The following is a 20693-nucleotide window of genomic DNA, read 5'->3' as shown; positions in this document are numbered from 1 at the left end:
GTAGAATTGTAAGGTATTTATAATTAAGTACATGCATATGTTAATGTTTTATTAGTATACTTTACACACAAAAAAAAATGAATTTCAAATTCATTTTGGTATATTTATTTTTGTGTAAAGTATATTAGATCTGTCCTTCACTGTACTTCTTAAAGTGAAAGCAGCCTAATATAAGAATCAGTAGAGTTTACGCTTCATTCATACAGTAAATAATCAAATTAAAAAATATATATAAAAATAAATAAAAGTAGTTTAATATTCCCTGAACTTACCTGTGATTGTATTTAACATTCTTTGTAAGTGCTGGAATTTTCAGTTTGGTGTCACTGGAAGCAAAAAAGACAAAAGCCCCTTTAAATCAATATAAATTATATAGTTTACTGTTTAAAAAATAATGATAAAAACAAAAGACTAGTGAAATATGAGCAATAACTCTATAAATGAGCTCAACACTGCATCACTGTTCACTTCCAGATAAACCGACTCTGACTGTAAAGCCCCAGAGTTCAGTGTTCACTGGAGACACAGTTACTCTCAGCTGTGACGTGGGAAGATCAACTGGATGGACGTTTCTCTGGACGAAAAACTCAAACCCTGAATCCAGTGATTATACAAGAACTAAAACTATCAGTTCTGTGAGAGTCTCTGATGAAGGAACATACGAGTGTATAGCACAGCGAGGACACTCCTGGACACAGTACAGTAATGCAATACAGATAACAGTGAGAGGTAAGAGCTCTTTTACTTTGTAGATTTATTTATTTATTTATTTATTTTCAGTGAAAGAAACATGAAGTGTGTGTTTGCTCATTTCACAGAGAGACCCAAACCTGTAGTGAAGGTGAAGCCTGATGTCCGTGTGTTCAGAGGAGAGAGAGTCACTCTCACATGTGACATACAGGAGACAGGAGTCTGGACGTACAGCTGGTATAAAGATCAAGATAACAGCAGAAGAACAGACCAGATCTATATAATCACATCTGTGGATTCGTCTCATGCTGGTCTGTACAGATGTAGAGGAACTCAGACTAAAACCCCACAGCACTCGGAGATCAGTGATGGAGTTACACTGACAGTATCAGGTGAGTGTGTTCATCATTTCATCACTTTAACCTGAATCTTTATCCTCCAGACATGTTCAGTTCATCCATGAGCTTCTGCTCTTCAGATTATCTGAGATGAATGAAACCGTCAGTGTAGCAAACAAGCCTTGAGACTTGATCATCTGTCCTCAGTCAGACCGAGATCGGGATAGAAATGGTGTTACAGTAACTTACAGAGCCTCAGTGTATATGTTCTCATAGCCCAAGTGTGTCAGCAGATTTTCAGACTAAAATACTGAACAATAACATGAACAGCTTTGTGTTTCTGAGTTTGTGACTGTAATTCTGGGCGTGAGAAAGCAAAAGGCTCTCCTGAGAATTAACATTTGTACTCTTGGATTTGTAACAGTAACATCGGAGATGCAGCTCACACCTCTCTCTTACAGTCTCTCTTCTCCTCACCTCAAACTCACTTAAAACCTATATGCAATGTTAAATGTGAAATAAGTGATTGTTTGGTATCATTTGAAATGTCTCAGTGTGACTGTACAAAGGTCTCATTACCAAAGAAGTAAAACAAAAGATAATAAAGCTTTTAAGAGTTTAGATAACTTGCACACAGGTGCGTCTTCCAGGGAACTGGGCTTCTGGGCTTCCTTCAAAAGGTGTAAACTCAGAATGCAAATTCATTGTTAGCAAATGTTTCCTGAAAGAAGTTTGTGTCTTGGTCTGGGTATATAATGAATTGCAACAAGAGGCTCCGCATCATGTATTTTATAATGTCAGGTTCACATCTTCTCTCTTTATTCCAGAGCGTTTGATGTTTTGTATTTATTATCTTTGAACTGATTATGAAATTAGCTGATACATTTACTTGAGATAATAAATTGTTACATTTGATTTTATTATTTCCCAATTAGATTAATTCGTATGTCACCACAAGTTTTGCATCAGATTAGTGACAAATAATATTTGGCACTAATTCAAGTGTCTGTGTTTTGCAAAGACAAGAAGTGAATTTCGGTTAAGGGCAATTCAAAGTGCTGCTTGACCAACCTAAATCTGGTGTCTTCTGTTTTAATGTAATGTTACTTTAGATAAGTGTACATGGGAAATCATGGCATGGCCGATCCAAAGCCATTATATGACAAGTAGAGTTGGTTGACTTATGGCTCTTTCAGACTGCACGATTTTCAAAGTAGTCAGGTCGCTGCTCTTTTCACACTGCATGACTATCTTGGCCAGCATTCAGTCGCTGCTGTGTTCACACTGGACGATGGATCGGCGACAGAAGGTTTCACACTGCATGACTTTAGAAAAATCGCCGACAGACTCTGTCTAGCACGCTGCACGCAAACTACATTTCACAACAAACACGCGTGAGATATGAAAAGGAAACAACGCGCGACACCACACGTGCAAGACCGGAGTTCTCACGTGAGACTTTTTTTTCGACCCGGTTGTGGTACAGCTGGTGAAACAGACACGAGTGCTCCTGCCAAATTTCTACTAATTTTTCTTCCATTTATTGTGTCCAAATAAACCGAGAAGAAGCTTTTTTTGTTGAAACAATGCCATATCATGTTGATATGTGATCTATAACTCCTCCCCGAACTCCCTGCTGCTCTGTATCTTGCTCTCTCACTGGCTGCCGGTGATCGCCGATGTAGTTTTCAGTCAAAACACTTTTCACACAGCAGGATTTTGAATCGCCGACAGGTCCAGATATTTAGCATGCCAAATATCTCACGGGCGTCGGCGACTCGTCGGTGATTCTCTCAGTTCGCGTCTTTGTTCATTCACACTGCGTGATTGTCACTCGCGTGAACGAGCGCCGATTTGCCTGTGATTTCGGGCATTTGTCGGCGATTTCTCAAAACCTGTCGGCGAGCCAAAATCGTGGCTAAAATCATGCAGTCTGAACTCGGCATTACACTCACCGGCCACTTTATTAGGTACACCTGTCCAACTGCTCGTTAACACTTAATTTCTAAGCAGCCAATCACATGGCGGCAACTCAGTGCATTTAGGCATGTAGACATGGTCAAGACAATCTCCTGCAGTTCAAACTGAGCATCAGTATGGGGAAGAAAGGTGATTTGAGTGACTTTGAACGTGGCATGATTGTTGGTGCCAGAAGGGCTGGTCTGAGTATTTCAGAAACTGCTAATCTACTGGGATTTTCACGCACAACCATCTCTAGGGTTTACAGAGAATGGTCCGAAAAAGAAAAAACATCCAGTGAGCGGCAGTTCTGTGGGCGGAAATGCCTTGTTGATGCCAGAGGTCAGAGGAGAATGGCCAGACTGGTTCGAGCTGATAGAAGGGCAACAGTGACTCAAATAACCACCCGTTACAACCAAGGTGGGCAGAAGAGCATCTCTGAACGCACAGTACGTCGAACTTTGAGGCAGATGGGCTACAGCAGCAGAAGACCACACCGGGTGCCACTCCTTTCAGCTAAGAACAGGAAACTGAGGCTACAATTTGCACAAGCTCATCGAAATTGGACAATAGAAGATTGGAAAAACGTTGCCTGGTCTGATGAGTCTCGATTTCTGCTGCGACATTCGGATGGTAGGGTCAGAATTTGGCGTCTACAACATGAAAGCATGGATCCATCCTGCCTTGTATCAACGGTTCAGGCTGGTGGTGGTGGTGTCATGGTGTGGGGAATATTTTCTTGGCACTCTTTGGGCCCCTTGGTACCAATTGAGCATCGTTGCAACGCCACAGCCTACCTGAGTATTGTTGCTGACCATGTCCATCCCTTTATGACCACAATGTACCCAACTTCTGATGGCTACTTTCAGCAGGATAACGCACCATGTCATAAAGCTGGAATCACCTCAGACTGGTTTCTTGAACATGACAATGAGTTCACTGTACTCAAATGGCCTCCACAGTCACCAGATCTCAATCCAATAGAGCATCTTTGGGATGTGGTGGAACGGGAGATTTGCATCATGGATGTGCAGCCGACAAATCTGCGGCAACTGTGTGATGCCATCATGTCAATATGGACCAAACTCCCTGAGGAATGCTTCCAGCACCTTGTTGAATCTATGCCACGAAGAATTGAGGCAGTTCTGAAGGCAAAGGGGGTCCAACCTGTTACTAGCATGGGGTACCTAATAAAGTGGCCGGTGAGTGTATATCTGTAGTAGTGGCCATACCTTGACTCGATGCTGAAGGCTCTGTCCCCAAAAGAGAGCAGGCCCTTGTCAATAGACCGGAGATTGTGTGCGGGATGTAAGGGTGGAGAAGCTCCAGTAGTACTTGGGGGCAGTGGCATGGAGACATTTAGTGAACAAACCAATGCTAAAGTTGACTAAAAATACTTTTGGAAATTGATCTTAATGCCTTAATTTAAAAAAATGAGGAAAAATCCAACCTTTAAGGACAGCATTTTTTCTTTGGGAATGAATAATGTATCATAAATAATTAAATAAATGTTCATCCTTAAAATACAGTTTGCGTAAGTCAGGACGCCCCTATGTTAAATTCCCATAGAGGCAGGCAGATTTTTATTTTTAAAGGCCAGTTGTTTCATGGATCCGAGGATAATATGCATCCTGATAAAGTTCCCTTGGCCTTTGGAATTAAAAAAAGCCCCAAATCATTCACTATACTCAGAGATTGGCATGTTGTTATTAGCCTAATAGCTGGTATGATTTGCATGGAGAGATGATCTTATGGAAAGTACCCCATGCCTATCTCTACGTATGGTGAAGGGAATGTGATGATATTCATTTACAATGATAATTGGTGTCCTTAATGGTTGGATTTCTCCTCATTTTTTAAAAATAAAGGCATTAATGATGAATGATTTTTTATTTCCCCTTTTCAGTCAACATTAGCATGGGTGTGTTCACTTATGCTAGGCACTGTATAGCATTTACCTCTGTTTGGTGACCGAAGCTGGCGAGCTTGTGAACGTGAGACCCGCATTAAACAAGACATGAGGACCTCTAAGTGACATAGCTTCCTAATATGAATGAAAAAATATAAGTAAAGAGTTAAATATAACACTCAAATGTGTTGTTAAACTATTATAAGATGACCAATAACCAATTGGCAATCTAATTTAAATTTGAGGTCATGATAATAAAATGGAGTCATAAAATCTTAAATGGAATTAAATTACTTTGCCAAACAGAAAGACAATAGCGCGCAGAGACTTCACCGTTAACGGAAACCGCCTTTGGGCCGATCAAGACGAGCTTACATGATGGAGCTGAAGCCTCAAAACACATTAGAAAACATCTCAGGTTTACGACTGTAACCTATGTTCCCTGAGAACAGGGAACGGGACACTGCATCGATTGACGCGATTGGGGAACGCAGTAATAATTTGTTCTTAAGTCAGTTTGTTCTTTGTTTTTTCTCAGGTTTACCCACATCTACAGTGACTGTGACACCAGACAGTCCTGTCTTCACTGGAGAAACAGTCAATCTGAAGTGTGTGATAAACTCTGATCACAGTGACTGGAGATATGAGTGGTATAAAGACAGTGTAAAGTTACAGACGTATGATCGTTACACTGTAAACAGAGACACTGTCACTATCAGAGGAGCTACTGAGTCTGATCAGGGTCAGTACGGGTGTAAAGGACAGAGAGATGGAAGACCAAACTCATCAACATCAAGCTCTGCTGTTTCTCTCTCTGTGAAGGGTGAGTTCAACATCATTGTCCTCAAAAACTCTCTGGGCTCTATCTTGCACCCGGCGCAAATTACTTTATTTGTACTACTCGACTTGAACCCGGATCTCTGGCAGGAGAGTCAGACGCTCTAACAAGGAGGCTAAAGACTGCAGCCTCTTGCGTCTGTCGCCAGAGCGCATATTGAGATCTGAGGAGTGAGGTTTACTTGCACAGCAACTACTTGCTGGCCTCCGTTACAAATGCAGAGGTCTGAAAATCCTAAAACCCAAGCTTTGGTTTGGCTTGTATTTTAGATTTCTTCTAGCTATTTGGGGTTTGGAGGAATAGATAAATATAGTAACCAGATATTATCTTTGAACATAAATCTCTTTTTGAAAAAAAAAAAAAATTGGTTACAACAACTCAGTGTTGTAGTCGAGACCACCTCACTCGAGTCCGAGCCGAGACCATAGAGAGTCGAGTCCGAGTCGAGTCCGAGACCAGAGACGGTCGAGTCCGAGTCGAGACCGAGACCAGTGAGGGTTGATTACCTAATTTACTTTTATTTAATTGGAGAAATCCTTTTCTTTTTTTACTGAATTTACTTAGAGTTTAAAAAATATGATCAGTTTAGGGTAAAAAGGCCACATAGTAGGTGGTGTTAAAAGTAATTTTATTGCAATTTGTCATGCACAGTTGCGCACTAGAAAATCACCAATCACTGGGCCTGTCAATCAATTTAAAGAAATATTTTATTAACATACATTAATAATCATGAAAAATATTTTGAATTGAACTCGAGTGGACTCGGGAATAAGTCCGAGTCCTAAAAAAAATGTTCGAGTACGAGTCAATTCCGAGTCCAAATGCACACGAGTCCATGACAAGACCAAGACCAGAGTACTACAACACTGCAACAACTACCGACAAACAACAACTGATGAACAGAAGTATAAATACACAGGCAAACAAGCTAAACAAGATAACAAGGGGGCGTGGCTAATCAGAAACACATGGGAACAATGACCAGACAATTAACAAGACACATGGCAAACAGGGAATCACATGACAGACAAGAACAAGGAACAAGACACAAAACCCACACCGTGATATAGCCCTTCCCAACGCGTTCTCATCCCAAAGCGCCATATAGGACGTTTTTGCAAAAGCGTAAATATCCAACGCACATGGCACCCTTTAACGTCTAATGAGACGCTTTGGTTAATGGTTAAGTTTAGGTATGGTGTAGGGTAAGGGTTAGACCACTAGGGGGCGCCTTCTGCCCAAACATATCTGCGTCTCATTTCACGTTAAAGGGTGCCATGTGCGTTGGATATTTACGCTTTTGCAAAAGCGTCCTATATGGCGCTTTGGGATGAGAACGGGCTCCCCTTCCCCTATGGGCAGCTCCCGATGCCCATCAAAACAAAACCACTAACGTTTAGGAGGGTGGTGAAGCGGACCCTTATGAATGAAAAAAAAGTAAAGAGTTAAATATAACAATGAAATGTGTTGTTAAACTATTATAAGATGACCAATAACCAATAGGCTATATGCACGCATAAGTTCCGCATTTGACGCAAGGATGCTCTTCAGTTTCCGGTTGGGGAGATTAAAGCGGAGGAAAACGGGATTATGGCAGTCTTTAAAATTTACTGTCCTCCCGTCTTTGAAACGAAACTTTCATTCGTTTAGATGTAATTTTATATATAGTTATTAGGGCTGGGTAATAAATTTTGATTTCTTGATGTTAATCGATTCTCATTTTTACGAACCAATATCGATTCTTGAATCTCAAGAATCGATTAGTCATCCTGTTTCATTTGAATGAATGGGACATTGTATCGCGGCTGCGCGCATCCAAAAAAAAATCGCAATAATCTTTGTCCTTTATTACTATTGATATGAAACAAAGTCTCAAATTTTCAAATTACGTCCATTTTTCTTTAGAAATTCAAAAACATGAATAGAGTTTTGGTGCTGTGGCATGAGATCGCTCTGGCGCAGTTCAAGAGAAGCAGCAGCGCTGATCTCTCTTCCGGGTTAATAATACCGGTCACAGCGCGAAATAAACATGAATGAGCATCTGAAAGTGTGTTAAAAGATAGAGTACAGCTTTTCGAAATCCGTATCATGTCACATTGATTCGCTCAATCAGCGTTTCAACCGAGGAAAGACGTCAGTTAAACAGCTTGTAATCAATGTCATGTATCGTCATATTTACCTCAGAAAACCCACATAAACTTGTTAGTCAGCTAGAAAAAATAACTCTAGAGAGGAGCATTTTGCTAAATATATACACCATATTACATATGCATTATAATCTTAATGTTCTTCAATATTTAATGCATATTTGAATAAATTTGGCAAGTTTTTTATGACAGCCACCATTTAAATGTTTATATTTCATATAATCAAATTTAAGTGTTTGTATAGCTACAAAACAGTTAAGTATTACCTTCATATTAGGCTAATGAAGCCTAGTAGGCTACAACTAAACTCCCATAGTTTACAGCATTAGTTAAGAGATTTGATTTCCTTGAGAAAATTTGCCATGTATTGTAAACTGAAATCCAAAATAATCAATATTGAATCGAATCGAATTGCAAGCTTGTGAATCGAAATCTAATCAATTGTGAAATTTGTGTCAATGCCCAGCCCTAATAGTTATGTATATTTAATATAATTTAAAAAAAGAAGCAGAAACACAACGAGGGGTGTCTGTTTTGTCTGTTTTTGTGACTAACGCTTCTTAACCATGGAGTATAAAATCCAATATAAATTCTCGGTCTTGCATTGGACTCAACGATCGGCGGAAGTTATCGAGCATCCTTAATCCTTCACCGGAAATACCTCCGTGCATAGAGCCCATTGGCAATTTAACTTAAATTTGAGGTCATGATAATAAAATGGAGTCATAAAAGCTTAAATGGAATTAAATTACTTTGCCAAACAGAAAGACAATAGCGTGCAGAGACTTCAACGTTAACGGAAACCGCCTTTGGGCCGATCAAGACGAGCTTACATGACGGAGCTGAAGCCTCAAAACACATTAGAAAACATCTCAGGTTTACGACTGTAACCTATGTTCCCTGAGAACAGGGAACGGGACACTGCATCGATTGACGCGATTGGGGAACGCAGTAATAATTTGTTCTTAAGTCAGTTTGTTCTTTGTTTTTTCTCAGATTTACCCACATCTACAGTGACTGTGACACCGGACAGTCCTGTCTTCACTGGAGAATCAGTCAATCTGAAGTGTGAGATAAACTCTGATCACAGTGACTGGAGATATGAGTGGTATAAAGACAGTGTAAAGTTACAGACGTCAGATTATCGTTACACTGTAAACAGAGACACTGTCACTATCAGAGGAGCTACTGAGTCTGATCAGGGTCAGTACTGGTGTGAAGGACAGAGAGATGGAAGACCAAACTCATCAACATCAAGCTCTGCTGTTTCTCTCTCTGTGAAGGGTGAGTTACACATCATTGTCCTCATAAACTCTCTACGATCATGATCACACATATAATCAAGAGAATTTTACTCTCATTCACACTGCTGATAAATACAGTTGTCACTCCTCTTTTTATTTAATTATCTCTGTTCTTGTGGTACAAACTATTTGAAGTTAAAAAAAACACACACACAAAAAAAAAACAATAAAACTGAATGCAGAGGTCTGAAAATCTAAGACCCAAGCTTTGGTTTGGCTTGTATTTTAGATTTCTTCTCGCTATTTGGGGTTTGGAGGAATCAATAAATATAGTAACCAGATATTATCTCTGAACATAAATCTCTTTTTGAAAAAAATAAAAAATAAAATAATAATAAAAATAAAAATAAATAAATAATAATAAAATGATGTCCACATATGTAGACACTCGGTCTGTAGTGTAATGACTGAGACAAATCGGACACAATTATTTGTTATAGGTAACAAATAATGTTTAAAACTCAACCTGGGATCTATGGTCCTATCCTCACAACAAGGGCAAGAAGGGACTTGGTTACAACAACTACTGACAAACAACAACTGATGATCAGAAGTATAAATACACAGGCTAAAAACAAGCTAAACAAGATAACAAAGGGGCGTGGCTAATCAGAAACACATGGGAACAATGATCAGACAATTGACTTTATGCACAGCTGCACTACTTCCTGAATTTAAGCCAGCTCCCTTGTTTCCTTTTTGCCTTTGGCCAAGCTTGATTAATTCAAGTGTGTCTGATTATTGTTGCTGTGACTACTGAAGTCAGGCACACCTGAACTAATTAATTTGGCCAATAATGGCAGACAGGAAACAAGGGAGCTGGCTTAAGTTCAGGAAGTAGTGCAGCTGTGTATAAAGTCAATTAACAAGACACATGGCAAACAAGGAATCACATGACAGACAAGAACAAGGAACAAGACACAAAACCCACACCGTGATATAGCCCTTCCTCTATGGGCGGCTCCCGATGCCCATCAAAACAAAACCACAAACGTTTAGGAGGGTGGTGAAGCAGACCCTTATGAATGAAAAAAAGTAAAGAGTTAAATATAACAATCAAATGTGTCGTTAAACTATTATAAAATGACCAATAACCAATTGGCAATCTAACTTTAATTTGACGTCATGATAATAAAATGGAGTCATATAAAAGCTTAAATGGAATTAAATTACTTTGCCACGCGGAAAGACAATAGCGCGCAGAGACCTTCACCCGTTAACGGAAACCGCCTTTGGGCCGATCAAGACGAGCTTACATGACGGAGCTGAAGCCTCAAAACACATTAGAAAACATCTAAGGTTTACGACTGTAACCTATGTTCCCTGAGAACAGGGAACGGGACACTGCATCGATTGACGCGATTGGGGAACGCAGTAATAATTTGTTCTTAAGTCAGTTTGTTCTTTGTTTCTTCTCAGATTTACCCACATCTACAGTGACTGTGACACCAGCCGGTCCTGTCTTCACTGGAGAAACAGTCAATCTGAAGTGTGTGATAAACTCTGATCACAGTGACTGGACATATGAGTGGTATAAAGACAGTGTAAAGTTACAGACGTCAGATTATCGTTACACTGTAAACAGAGACACTGTCACTATCAGAAGAGCTACTGAATCTGATCAGGGTCAGTACTGGTGTAAAGGACAGAGAGATGGAAGACCAAACTCATCAACATCAAGCTCTGCTGTTTCTCTCTCTGTGAAGGGTGAGTTACACATCATTGACCTCATAAACTCTCTACGATCATGATCACACATATAATCAAGGGAATTTTACTCTCATTCACACTGCTGATAAATACAGTTGTCACTCCTCTTTATTTAATTATCTCTTTTCTTGTGGTACAAACTATTTGAAGTAAAAAATAAAAAAAAATAAAACTGAATGCAGAGGTCTGCAAATCCTAAGACCCGAGCTTTGGTTTGGCTTGTAGTTTAGATTTCTTCTAGCTATTTTGAGGAGGAATCAATAAATATAATAACCAGATATTATCTATGAACATAAATCTCTTTTTGAAAAAAATAAAAAATAACTTGGTTACAACAACTACTGACAAACAAGAACTGATGAACAGAAGTATAAATACACAGGCAAACAAGCTAAACAAGATAACAAGGGGGCGTGGCTAATCAGAAACACATGGGAACAATGATCAGACAATGGCAAACAAGGAATCACATGACAGACAAGAACAAGGACAAGACACAAAAACCCACACCGTGATATAGCCCTTCCCCTATGGGCGGCTCCCGATGCCCATCAAAACAAAACCACAAACGTTTAGGAGGGTGGTGAAGCGGAGGCGGTCTTGGGGGAGGGATGGAGAGTCTTGCCTATATCCTGGTCCTGGTTCCCAGTGCGGGCCTGGCCCTCCCCCAAAACTGCCTCCGCTTCACCAACCTCCTAAACTTTTGGGTGAAGCGTGGGTGACCAGGGAAGAGCAGGATCTGCAGGGGACCTAGCCCCCCGGATTCGGATTTCGCATGGTATGTGACTTTCTCACGCCACGTAAAATGTAACTGTCAGACGTTGTTATAGAGAACACGCTGAAAGTCGAGGCTGTGTTGTTGCAAAGTGCCAGACAAGCAGAAAAGTATTATTTTTGAAATTTATTTTGAAACAGGCGCAAAATGTGAGCACGGAATAAGTTCTGCAGTTCTCCTCCTCCTCCTACAGTTCTGCAACTTGAGACGCAGGAGTCCAGCCCGCCGACTACACATTTTCAAATTTAAATAAGACAACATATCTATTGCAAATGCAAACCCCTCCATCAACGCAACGTTCATATTGCCAAAGAGCTGCAGGAACTCACAAATCGGATCGGAAAAGTTGCGATACACAGTGTGGACATTATTTTAGATCAGATTCCAATCAGTTTCAAAGATAATCGGATTTGGACTGACAGTGTGAATGCAGCCATAGTTAGCAACTTTACATTAAAGGGACATTGTGTAGGCATCTACGGTAGCCATTATGTAAATGACTGAATTAGCACTTTGTCGAGTGTTCCTTCGGGTGAACAGGTTTGTTATTTCAAACCAACAGTAACTCAACACAACGAATAAACGAATGTTACAGTATGAATTACTGACTGTGAAAAACACGAACTATTCTTGTAAGTAGTTAAGCCTTCTTTATTCGTTATATTTTCTTAAGTAGCAACGTGCATTAGATATCATCATCAACTTTTAACTATAAATGTTCATCTGTCTATATAAAAAAGTACACAACCAAACAATCAAAAAAGCTTGTAATCCAGACTGTAACATTGCCTTACCTGTCGAGGAGGAAGCAGGACTTCAGCGTCTCTTTTGAAATCTTTCTCCTGCATTAGCCCAAAGGCCGGACTTACCATTGGGTTTGACTGGGCTCAAGCCCATGGGCCCCGTCCAATAGGGGGCCCCGCCCGTTTACGTTTGATTTTTTTTAAAAAAATGTATCAGTCATTTAATTTTTCATTTAAAGTGTGTTGATTTGTCTCGCATTGTTACCTGGCCCTGCCCTGCAATGAAAAATGCAATTTTAAGTCGCTTATGTTTCAGGCCTGTGGAGTAATACGCTAAGTTTCATATGAAGACGCGCTCTATACAGTATGAGACGCGCTCCAGTTCTTGCTGATTATCTATAATTGTCTGCTTTTACTTCCTGTTATATAAATTAATACAATACGAAATTCACTTTAAAGAAGGCGTTGCGCTTTTCTCTTTGAGGTCTGTGAAAATTTTAAAGCAGTCTTAAAGTGCGCTTCAGAGCGCTCGCATCTGTAACGGAGAACTGTCACGTCTGTCACTTTGTTTTTTCCTCATAAATGCGAACACTTACCAGGAACAGTTTTTTAAAAAGATGTAGGCTATACACTCATTTAGCTATTTTTATGTAATACAAATGATTTGTTATTATTGCAACCAGTGGTGTACTGCAGGGTAGCTATTGAGAATTAGGAGTCACGTGCCGATTTGGGCGGGGTCTGAGCCGGTCGGCCATGATGGTAGGAGACGCTATCGGTTACCAGGGGCAACGCCTTTAGAACCCATAGACGCGACTAAACATTCCAGAGCTCTTAAATTTTCGCGCATTTATTATTTTGGCAGGACAGAGACGGATCTAAGAATACGAGAAAAAAAGGAAGAAAGTAAAGCAATGCTAAAAGATAAGGCGAAAGAAAAGGGACCTTACAGGAACAAACTCACACAAAGTGCAAAACAGCTGTATTTGGAGAAGCAGCATCAATATATTTGTTCTTTTGCACTAATAACTTATGCACATTACTTATGTTGTCCATGAAACTTATGTTGTCCAAATAGCCTATATATTTCAGTTCTCAATAAATATTGTTAAGCCATATCAAGTTGTTTCAAACATTTATTTCAATGAAATAAAAAAGCATATGTTCACTTTTGCATATGTTCGTTAAGGCACAGCAAATTTGCCGTGGGAATCCTACCAACATGGCGGAAAGGGGAGGGGCACTGTAAAATGACATCAACTCCTCATTCTAAAAATTAAAAAAAATATTTAAAATAAATAATAATAAAAAATAAAAGTAGTTTAATATTCCCTGAACTTACCTGCGATTGTATTTAACATTCTTTGTAAGTGCTGGAATTTTCAGTTTGGTGTCACTGGAAGCAAAAACGACAAAAGCCCCTTTAAATCAATATAAATTATATAGTTTACTGTTTAAAAAATAATGATAAAAACAGAAGACTAGTGAAATATGAGCAATAACTGTATAAAAGAGCTCAACACTGCATCACTGTTCACTTCCAGATAAACCGACTCTGACTGTAAAGCCCCAGAGTTCAGTGTTCACTGGAGACACAGTTACTCTCAGCTGTGACGTGGGAAGATCAACTGGATGGACGTTTCACTGGAGGAAAGACTCACACTGGGAATCCGGTGATTATACAAGAACTAAAACTATCAGTTCTGTGAGAGTCTCTGATGGAGGAACATACGAGTGTAGAGCAGATCGAGGATACTACTATACACAGTACAGTAATGCAATACAGATAACAGTGAGAGGTAAGAGCTCTTTTACTTTGTAGATTTATTTTTTATTTATTTTTTTAGTGAAAGAAACATGAAGTGTGTGTTTGCTCATTTCACAGAGAGACCCAAACCTGTAGTGAAGGTGAAGCCTGATGTCCATGTGTTCAGAGGAGAGAGAGTCACTCTCACATGTGACATACAGGAGACAGGAGTCTGGACGTACAGCTGGTATAAAGATCAAGATAACAGCAGAAGAACAGACCAGATCTATCACAGCGCAGGACAAGACCAGATCTATATAATCACATCTGTGGATTCGTCTCATGCTGGTCTGTACAGATGTAGAGGAACTCAGACTGAAACCCCACAGTACTCAGAGATCAGTGATGGAGTTACACTGACAGTATCAGGTGAGTGTGTTCATCATTTCATCACTTTAACCTGAAGACATTGTATGCAGAAAGTTAGCTCAGATTTATTTATTTTTCTTCATGATCTTTATCCTCCAGACATGTTCAGTTCATCCATGAGCTTCTGCTCTTCAGATTATCTGAGATGAATGAAACCGTCAGTGTAGCAAACAAGCCTTGAGACTTGATCATCTGTCCTCAGTCAGACCGAGATCAGGATAGAAATGGTGTTACAGTAACTTACAGAGCCTCAGTGTATCTGTTCTCATAGCCCAAGTGTGTCAGCAGATTTTCAGACTAAAATACTGAATTAAAACTGTCACCAGATCTGACTGTGAAACATTCAGTGGAGATACAGCTGGTTTAGAGATGGAAGCTGGTGGGATGGAATCCGCAGGATGATGGTCACGGAGATGGGTACAATTAAATGCAATTGTTGCTAAGTGTAGTGTTCCTTTGTCTTCGTCGTGCAGTGCATTTAATGAGCTACCGACACATAAGGATATATTTCCAAACTGTTTGTTTATTATTATTGGATACATCTTTACAGATGCTATCTACTCAGTCACTGACTGTAGTGCATGACTGTAGCTTTCGGCCAGGTTGCACGGCCACCCGGTGAAGGTTGCATCCAACCTTCACCAGGTGTTTCGACCCTGAACCACAAAACCCTCCAGTTGGCGGGTCGACAGTGGTGGCCAGTCACTGCCCACCTCCTCCTGGCCCCCAGCTCAACTCCTTCCTTCTATTCCAGAGCCAGCAAGACGCTCTTTCTGCTGCTCTTTCTCTCCCTTCCTGCTATACCCAGAGCTGTGAGTGTCTTCCACACAGACTGAGCAGGGAAGCCCCTACACCCGACCTCCACCGGGAATAGCCAGGTCTGCCACCCTTTGGCCCTGCACTGCTCAACGAGGTCCTGATACTTAGTGGCTTTCCGCTCATAGGCCTCCTCGCACCCGTCTTCCCAAGGGACCGTCAGTTCGATCAAGATTATCTTCCTACCCTCCTCGGACCATAAGACCATGTCCGGCCTCAGTGATGTCTGCACAACCTGGGGGAAGACTAGTTTCCTTCCCAGGTCCACCCTCATCTCCCAGGACTGTGCTACTTGCAAGAGGCTCTTTTCCCTCCTCTTGGGGGCTGGTGGTTTCTCCCCTTCTCTGATGAACTGAATGGCTGATACTGGCCTTGCACTGCCTCTCCCGCTCCAGGATCACAGAGAACCTTGTCATTATTACAAACACTAGCAGTGTGTGCTGCCCATTAGCATGTGGAAGTAACACTCACTCACTGCTTCACGGTAACCCAAATATATAACACAAGGTTGCCCTCCAGTTGAGTAAATATGGAATTACACCATAGATGTATTTAACACTGCACTACATTCCCTTTTTTCTTATAGGAAAACAATTCTAGCAACACATAAGACACAAAACACTAAATATAGTTCTTAAAGTTGAATAAGCACAAGGCAAACTTATAGTGAGTTCATACAGTAGTCCTGAAACCTTACAGGAACTTTCACAATCCGACCACACTCCTGGTAATTGTAGTACTGGTATTACGTAAGGAATGAACCAGTACGCCCTGTGCAGACCTATCTCCCACTTCATGTTCCACTGAAATGGTAGCGTGTGCACTGTCGTTAGGCTCATAATGTGCACCGTCAGTAGGCTCATCTGCAGGTTCCAATATTTCTGTGTGCTTGTGAATTGTTTTCCTTAGGTGGCGCCTGTTGCGACGAAACTGTCGTCCTGCTGCGTTAACAACGTTGTACGAACTCGGCTCATCTCGTTTGGAAACAATGAGACCCGGCTGCCACCCTTTGTCAGTTTCAATGTGTACAGTATTACCTGCATGCAGTTCTGGCAGGGTTTTTGCCCCCATATTGTAGTAATACGCTTGCTTCTTTTGCTGGGTTTGGAGTGCCTGATGAACACCTTTGGGAGTGGTTGGTCACAGGACTTCACTGGATGCTGGTAAGGTGCTCCTCAGTACTCTTCCCATCAAAACTTGCGCTGGTGAATAAGGCATGCCAGTGACCGGAGTATTCCTTATCGACAGCAAAGCAAGGTGATGATCCGTCCCTGATTGTTCTGCTTTTCTCAGGACAGTTTTAATAGTTCTCTCTGCCAACCCATTTGACTGAGGGTAAGCCGGACTTGAGTGTGTCAGTTTGATGCCCCACTCAGCTGCGAATTTCTTCATTTCATAGCTTGCAAATGGTACATGGTCACACACTTGCTCTTTAGGGATGCCGTGCCTGGCATACACTGCTTTCATCTTTGCAATGACTGTGGATGCGGTCTTGTCTTTAATATTCAACACCTCAGGAAACTTTGACATATAATCAACAATCAGAAGAAACGATTGAGCTCTGATTTCGAAGATGTCAGCAGCAACTTTTATCCAGGGGAGCTCTGGTACTTCATGAGAGATGAGTGGCTCTTTCTGGTTCCTAGGCTGAAACTGTTGTCAGGTTGTACATGTTTCGACCATCTGTTCAATATGTCTGGTCATACCAGGCCAATACATGAACTTTCTGGCATGACCTTTTGTGCGTTGCATACCTTGATGTGCGATATGGAGTTTCTTGAGCATCTCTGATCTCATTGTCTCAGGAATCAGAATCCTGTCAGATACCATCAATATACCATCCTGCACAGCCACAGTGTGTCTAACCGGCCAGTACTGTTGAATTTTAAGATCAAGTTGTTTTCAATGCTTTGGCCATCCTGTCTTTTGCATCTTCATCAGAAGCTGGAGAGTACTGTCTCTTGCAGTAGCGTCAGTAAGCTGCTGCAGCGTGTCGTCACTGAGAGCTTGTGTTGCTTCAAGTGCATATACAACTCTTTCATCACTGAGGTCGTCTGTACTTGTGAGCTGACCTTCAGCAACGGCACTTGACAACGCATCAGCAATGGTGCCTCTCAAATACAACATTCTTTCTCGGCAGGCAATAATTCTCAAGTGCAGTTACAATATCTTGCATTGTTGCAGCCTCAACAGACAGTGAATTGTACACTTCTAAGGCCTCCTCTCCTAATGCATGCAGTAGAATGGCAATTTTTACCTTCTCAACCTTTGAATCTGATCCTGAAGCTGTCATGTAAATGTTGAACCGCTGTATCCATCTCCTCCAATTTTTGCCTGTATTTCCAGACAGGACTAATGGGGGTGGCAATCTGAACTGGTCCATATTCAATTTACACTCAGGAGACTCACTTTCAGTCACGATGCGCCGGCTTTTACGTTGTGTCTCAGTGCTATCTAATGCAGGTCCATGAGTTCGTAAAACGACTGTCTTCTGACATCATGTAGTGTTCCTTTATCTTTGTCGTGTAGTGCATTTAATAAGCTACCGACACATAAGGATATATTTCCAAACTGTTTGTTTATTACAAACACTAGCTGCGTGTGCTGCCCACTAGCATGTGGAAGTAACACTCCCTCACTGCTTCACTGTAACCCAAATATATACAGTAACACAAGGTTGCCCTCCAGTGGATAAATATGGAATTACACCATATATGTATTTAACACTGCACTACACTAAGTCTGTTGTCTGAAAACTTTACCTCAATCAGAGTGCATCCGTTAACTGAATGAATTGCGAATCTCACCTGAAAATCCGAGCCATTGCTGGGCGCCGCGGACAGACACCGTATGTGCCGTTGGTGTGTGTAAAATTTTAAAGACATGGCGCTGCGCTTCTCGTCTGTTGTGCGACCCCCTTTAATGTGCTGTTTTCTTTGAAGCTGAAGAACTCCCATACTGGCGAGCTTACTTTCGGGTGTTTCACGCTCTCGCTCAGCCAACGAGTGGTTGCGCACGCTGCGTCTTCTTCTTATTTTATAGATGTCAGTGGATGCAATACTGCCACCTATAAGTGACATAGCTTTCTAATATGAACGATATAAGTAAAGAGTTAAATATAAAAATCAAATGTGTTGTTAAACTATTATAAAATTGACCAATCACCAATTGGAAATCTAACTTTAATTTGAAGTCATGATAATAAAGATATAAAATGGAGTCATATAAAAGCTTAAATGGAATTAAATTACTTTGCCACGCGGAAAGACAATAGCGTGCAGAGACCTTCACCCGTTAACGGAAACCGCCTTTGGGCCGATCAAGACGAGCTTACATGACGGAGCTGAAGCCTCAAAACACATTAGAAAACATCTCAGGTTTACGACTGTAACCTATGTTCCCTGAGAACAGGGAACGGGACACTGCATCGATTGACGCGATTGGGGAACGCAGTAATAATTTGTTTTCTTAAGTCAGTTTGTTCTTTGTTTTTTCTCAGGTTTACCCACATCTACAGTGACTGTGACACCAGCCGGTCCTGTATTCACTGGAGAATCAGTCAAACTGAAGTGTGTGATAAAACCTTATCACAGTGACTGGAGATATGAGTGGTATAAAGACAGTGTAAAGTTACAGACGTCTGGTCGTTACACTGTAAACAGAGACACTGTCACTATCAGAAGAGCTACTGAGTCTGATCAGGGTCAGTACTGGTGTAAAGGACAGAGAGATGGAAGACCAAACTCATCAACATCAAGCTCTGCTGTTTCTCTCTCTGTGAAGGGTGAGTTCAACATCATTGACCTCATAAACTCTCTACGATCATGATCACACATATAATCAAGAGAATTTTAATCTCAATTACACTGCTGATAAATACAGTTTCAGTCCAGAGTGAAACTGTAGAGGTGCAAAGGTCTGAAAATCCTAAGACCCGAGCTTTGGTTTGGCTTGTATTTTATATTTCTTCTAGCTATTTGGGGTTTGGAGACGAGTTGTTGAGGATCAGTGCCGATGGCTGTCGTGTCGATGAGGCCGGCACTTCAGGATGAGTTGGGATGGGTCCAGGCGCAGGTCCACCATAGATAGTCCATCGGGATAAACAGAAGGACTAATATTAGCATAGTACGCCATCCTCCTTATGATGTACCAAGTACATCAGGATTTACGGGACGTGTCCCCGGTTCTGGCTGATCTAAACTATGCAGCCTAATTTGAATTTAGGTCTATAGTGTGTTACGTGTATGCTAGGCCAAAGAGATGTGTTTTAGTCTAGATTTGAACTGACAGAGTGTGTCTGCTTCCTGGACAATGTTAGGAAGATTGTTCCAGAGTTTTGGTGCTAAATAGGAAAAGGATCTCCTGCCTGCAGTCGATTTCGATATTCTAGGTATTATCAACTGGCCGGAATTTCGAGAACGCAATAGACGTGAAGGACTATAATGCGTTAAGAGCTCGCTCAAGTACTGGAGATAAACCATTCAGTGCTTTATAAGTAATCAGCAATATTTTAAAATTGATACAATGTTTAATAGTGAGCCAATGCAGGGTTGACAGAACCGGGCTAATATGGTCAAACTTCCTGGTTCTGGTAAGAACTCGAGCTGTTGCGTTTTGGATTATCTGAAGTTTGTTTATTAAGTGTGTGATTGATTGATTGATTGATTGATTGATTGATTGATTGAATAGATATATTTTTAAGATGGAAAAATGCAGTTTTACAAATGCTAGACGTGATTTTCAAATGAGAGATTGGTATCAAAGAGCACACTCAGGTTCCTAACCGACGACGAAGACTTAACTGTGTAGCCATCAAGTGTCAGACAGATATGATTTAAACCATGCTAATGCAATTCCACTAATGCCAACATAGTTTTCTAGACTAATTAAAAGAATGTTGTGGTCAATTGTGTCAAATGCAGCACTAAAATCGAGTAACACTAATAGAGAGATACAACCGCGATCGGATGATAATGAGAGCTGTCTCGGACCGGTACTATGATGTGGTCTAAATCCTGACTGAAAATCCTCGCAGATATTATTTTGTCAATGAGAGCATATGGCGTAATATAGATATACTTTTAAGATGGAAAAATGCGGTTTTACAGATACAATAAAGATATGCAGACTGGACACATACTGTATTTCACTTTCATTTAGTTTTTACCAATACATATATTTTTGATGTAATCCTTACAATTTACAATAAAACTAAAACTAGATATTTAATTTGTGTTTTTTTTTTTCCAGAGGAAGTTTTGAGTTCATGACAGTGATCTTGATACTGC

At 40.7% G+C, this 20693-nt stretch overlaps 1 protein-coding gene across 1 annotated transcript in view; it reads left to right on the top strand.

The window, feature by feature from the left end:
- The window catches only part of LOC148998535 (basement membrane-specific heparan sulfate proteoglycan core protein-like), a 128996-nt gene that overhangs the window by 68111 nt on the left and 40192 nt on the right, over nucleotides 1-20693 (top strand). Inside the window, exons 6-13 of the mRNA XM_089123625.1 lie at nucleotides 475-729; nucleotides 819-1082; nucleotides 5435-5819; nucleotides 8792-9165; nucleotides 10605-10892; nucleotides 13958-14212; nucleotides 14299-14589; nucleotides 18905-19189. Of these exons, the coding sequence (XP_088979751.1) occupies nucleotides 475-729; nucleotides 819-1082; nucleotides 5435-5819; nucleotides 8792-9165; nucleotides 10605-10892; nucleotides 13958-14212; nucleotides 14299-14589; nucleotides 18905-19189 (2397 nt within the window). The remainder of the gene's footprint in view (nucleotides 1-474; nucleotides 730-818; nucleotides 1083-5434; nucleotides 5820-8791; nucleotides 9166-10604; nucleotides 10893-13957; nucleotides 14213-14298; nucleotides 14590-18904; nucleotides 19190-20693) is intronic.

This window comes from Pimephales promelas, chromosome 1 (assembly GCF_988280905.1).
Source record: "Pimephales promelas chromosome 1, fPimPro1.hap1.1, whole genome shotgun sequence".
Taxonomy (NCBI): Eukaryota; Metazoa; Chordata; class Actinopteri; order Cypriniformes; family Leuciscidae; genus Pimephales; species Pimephales promelas.
This window is presented reverse-complemented; position numbering and strand designations above follow the sequence as displayed.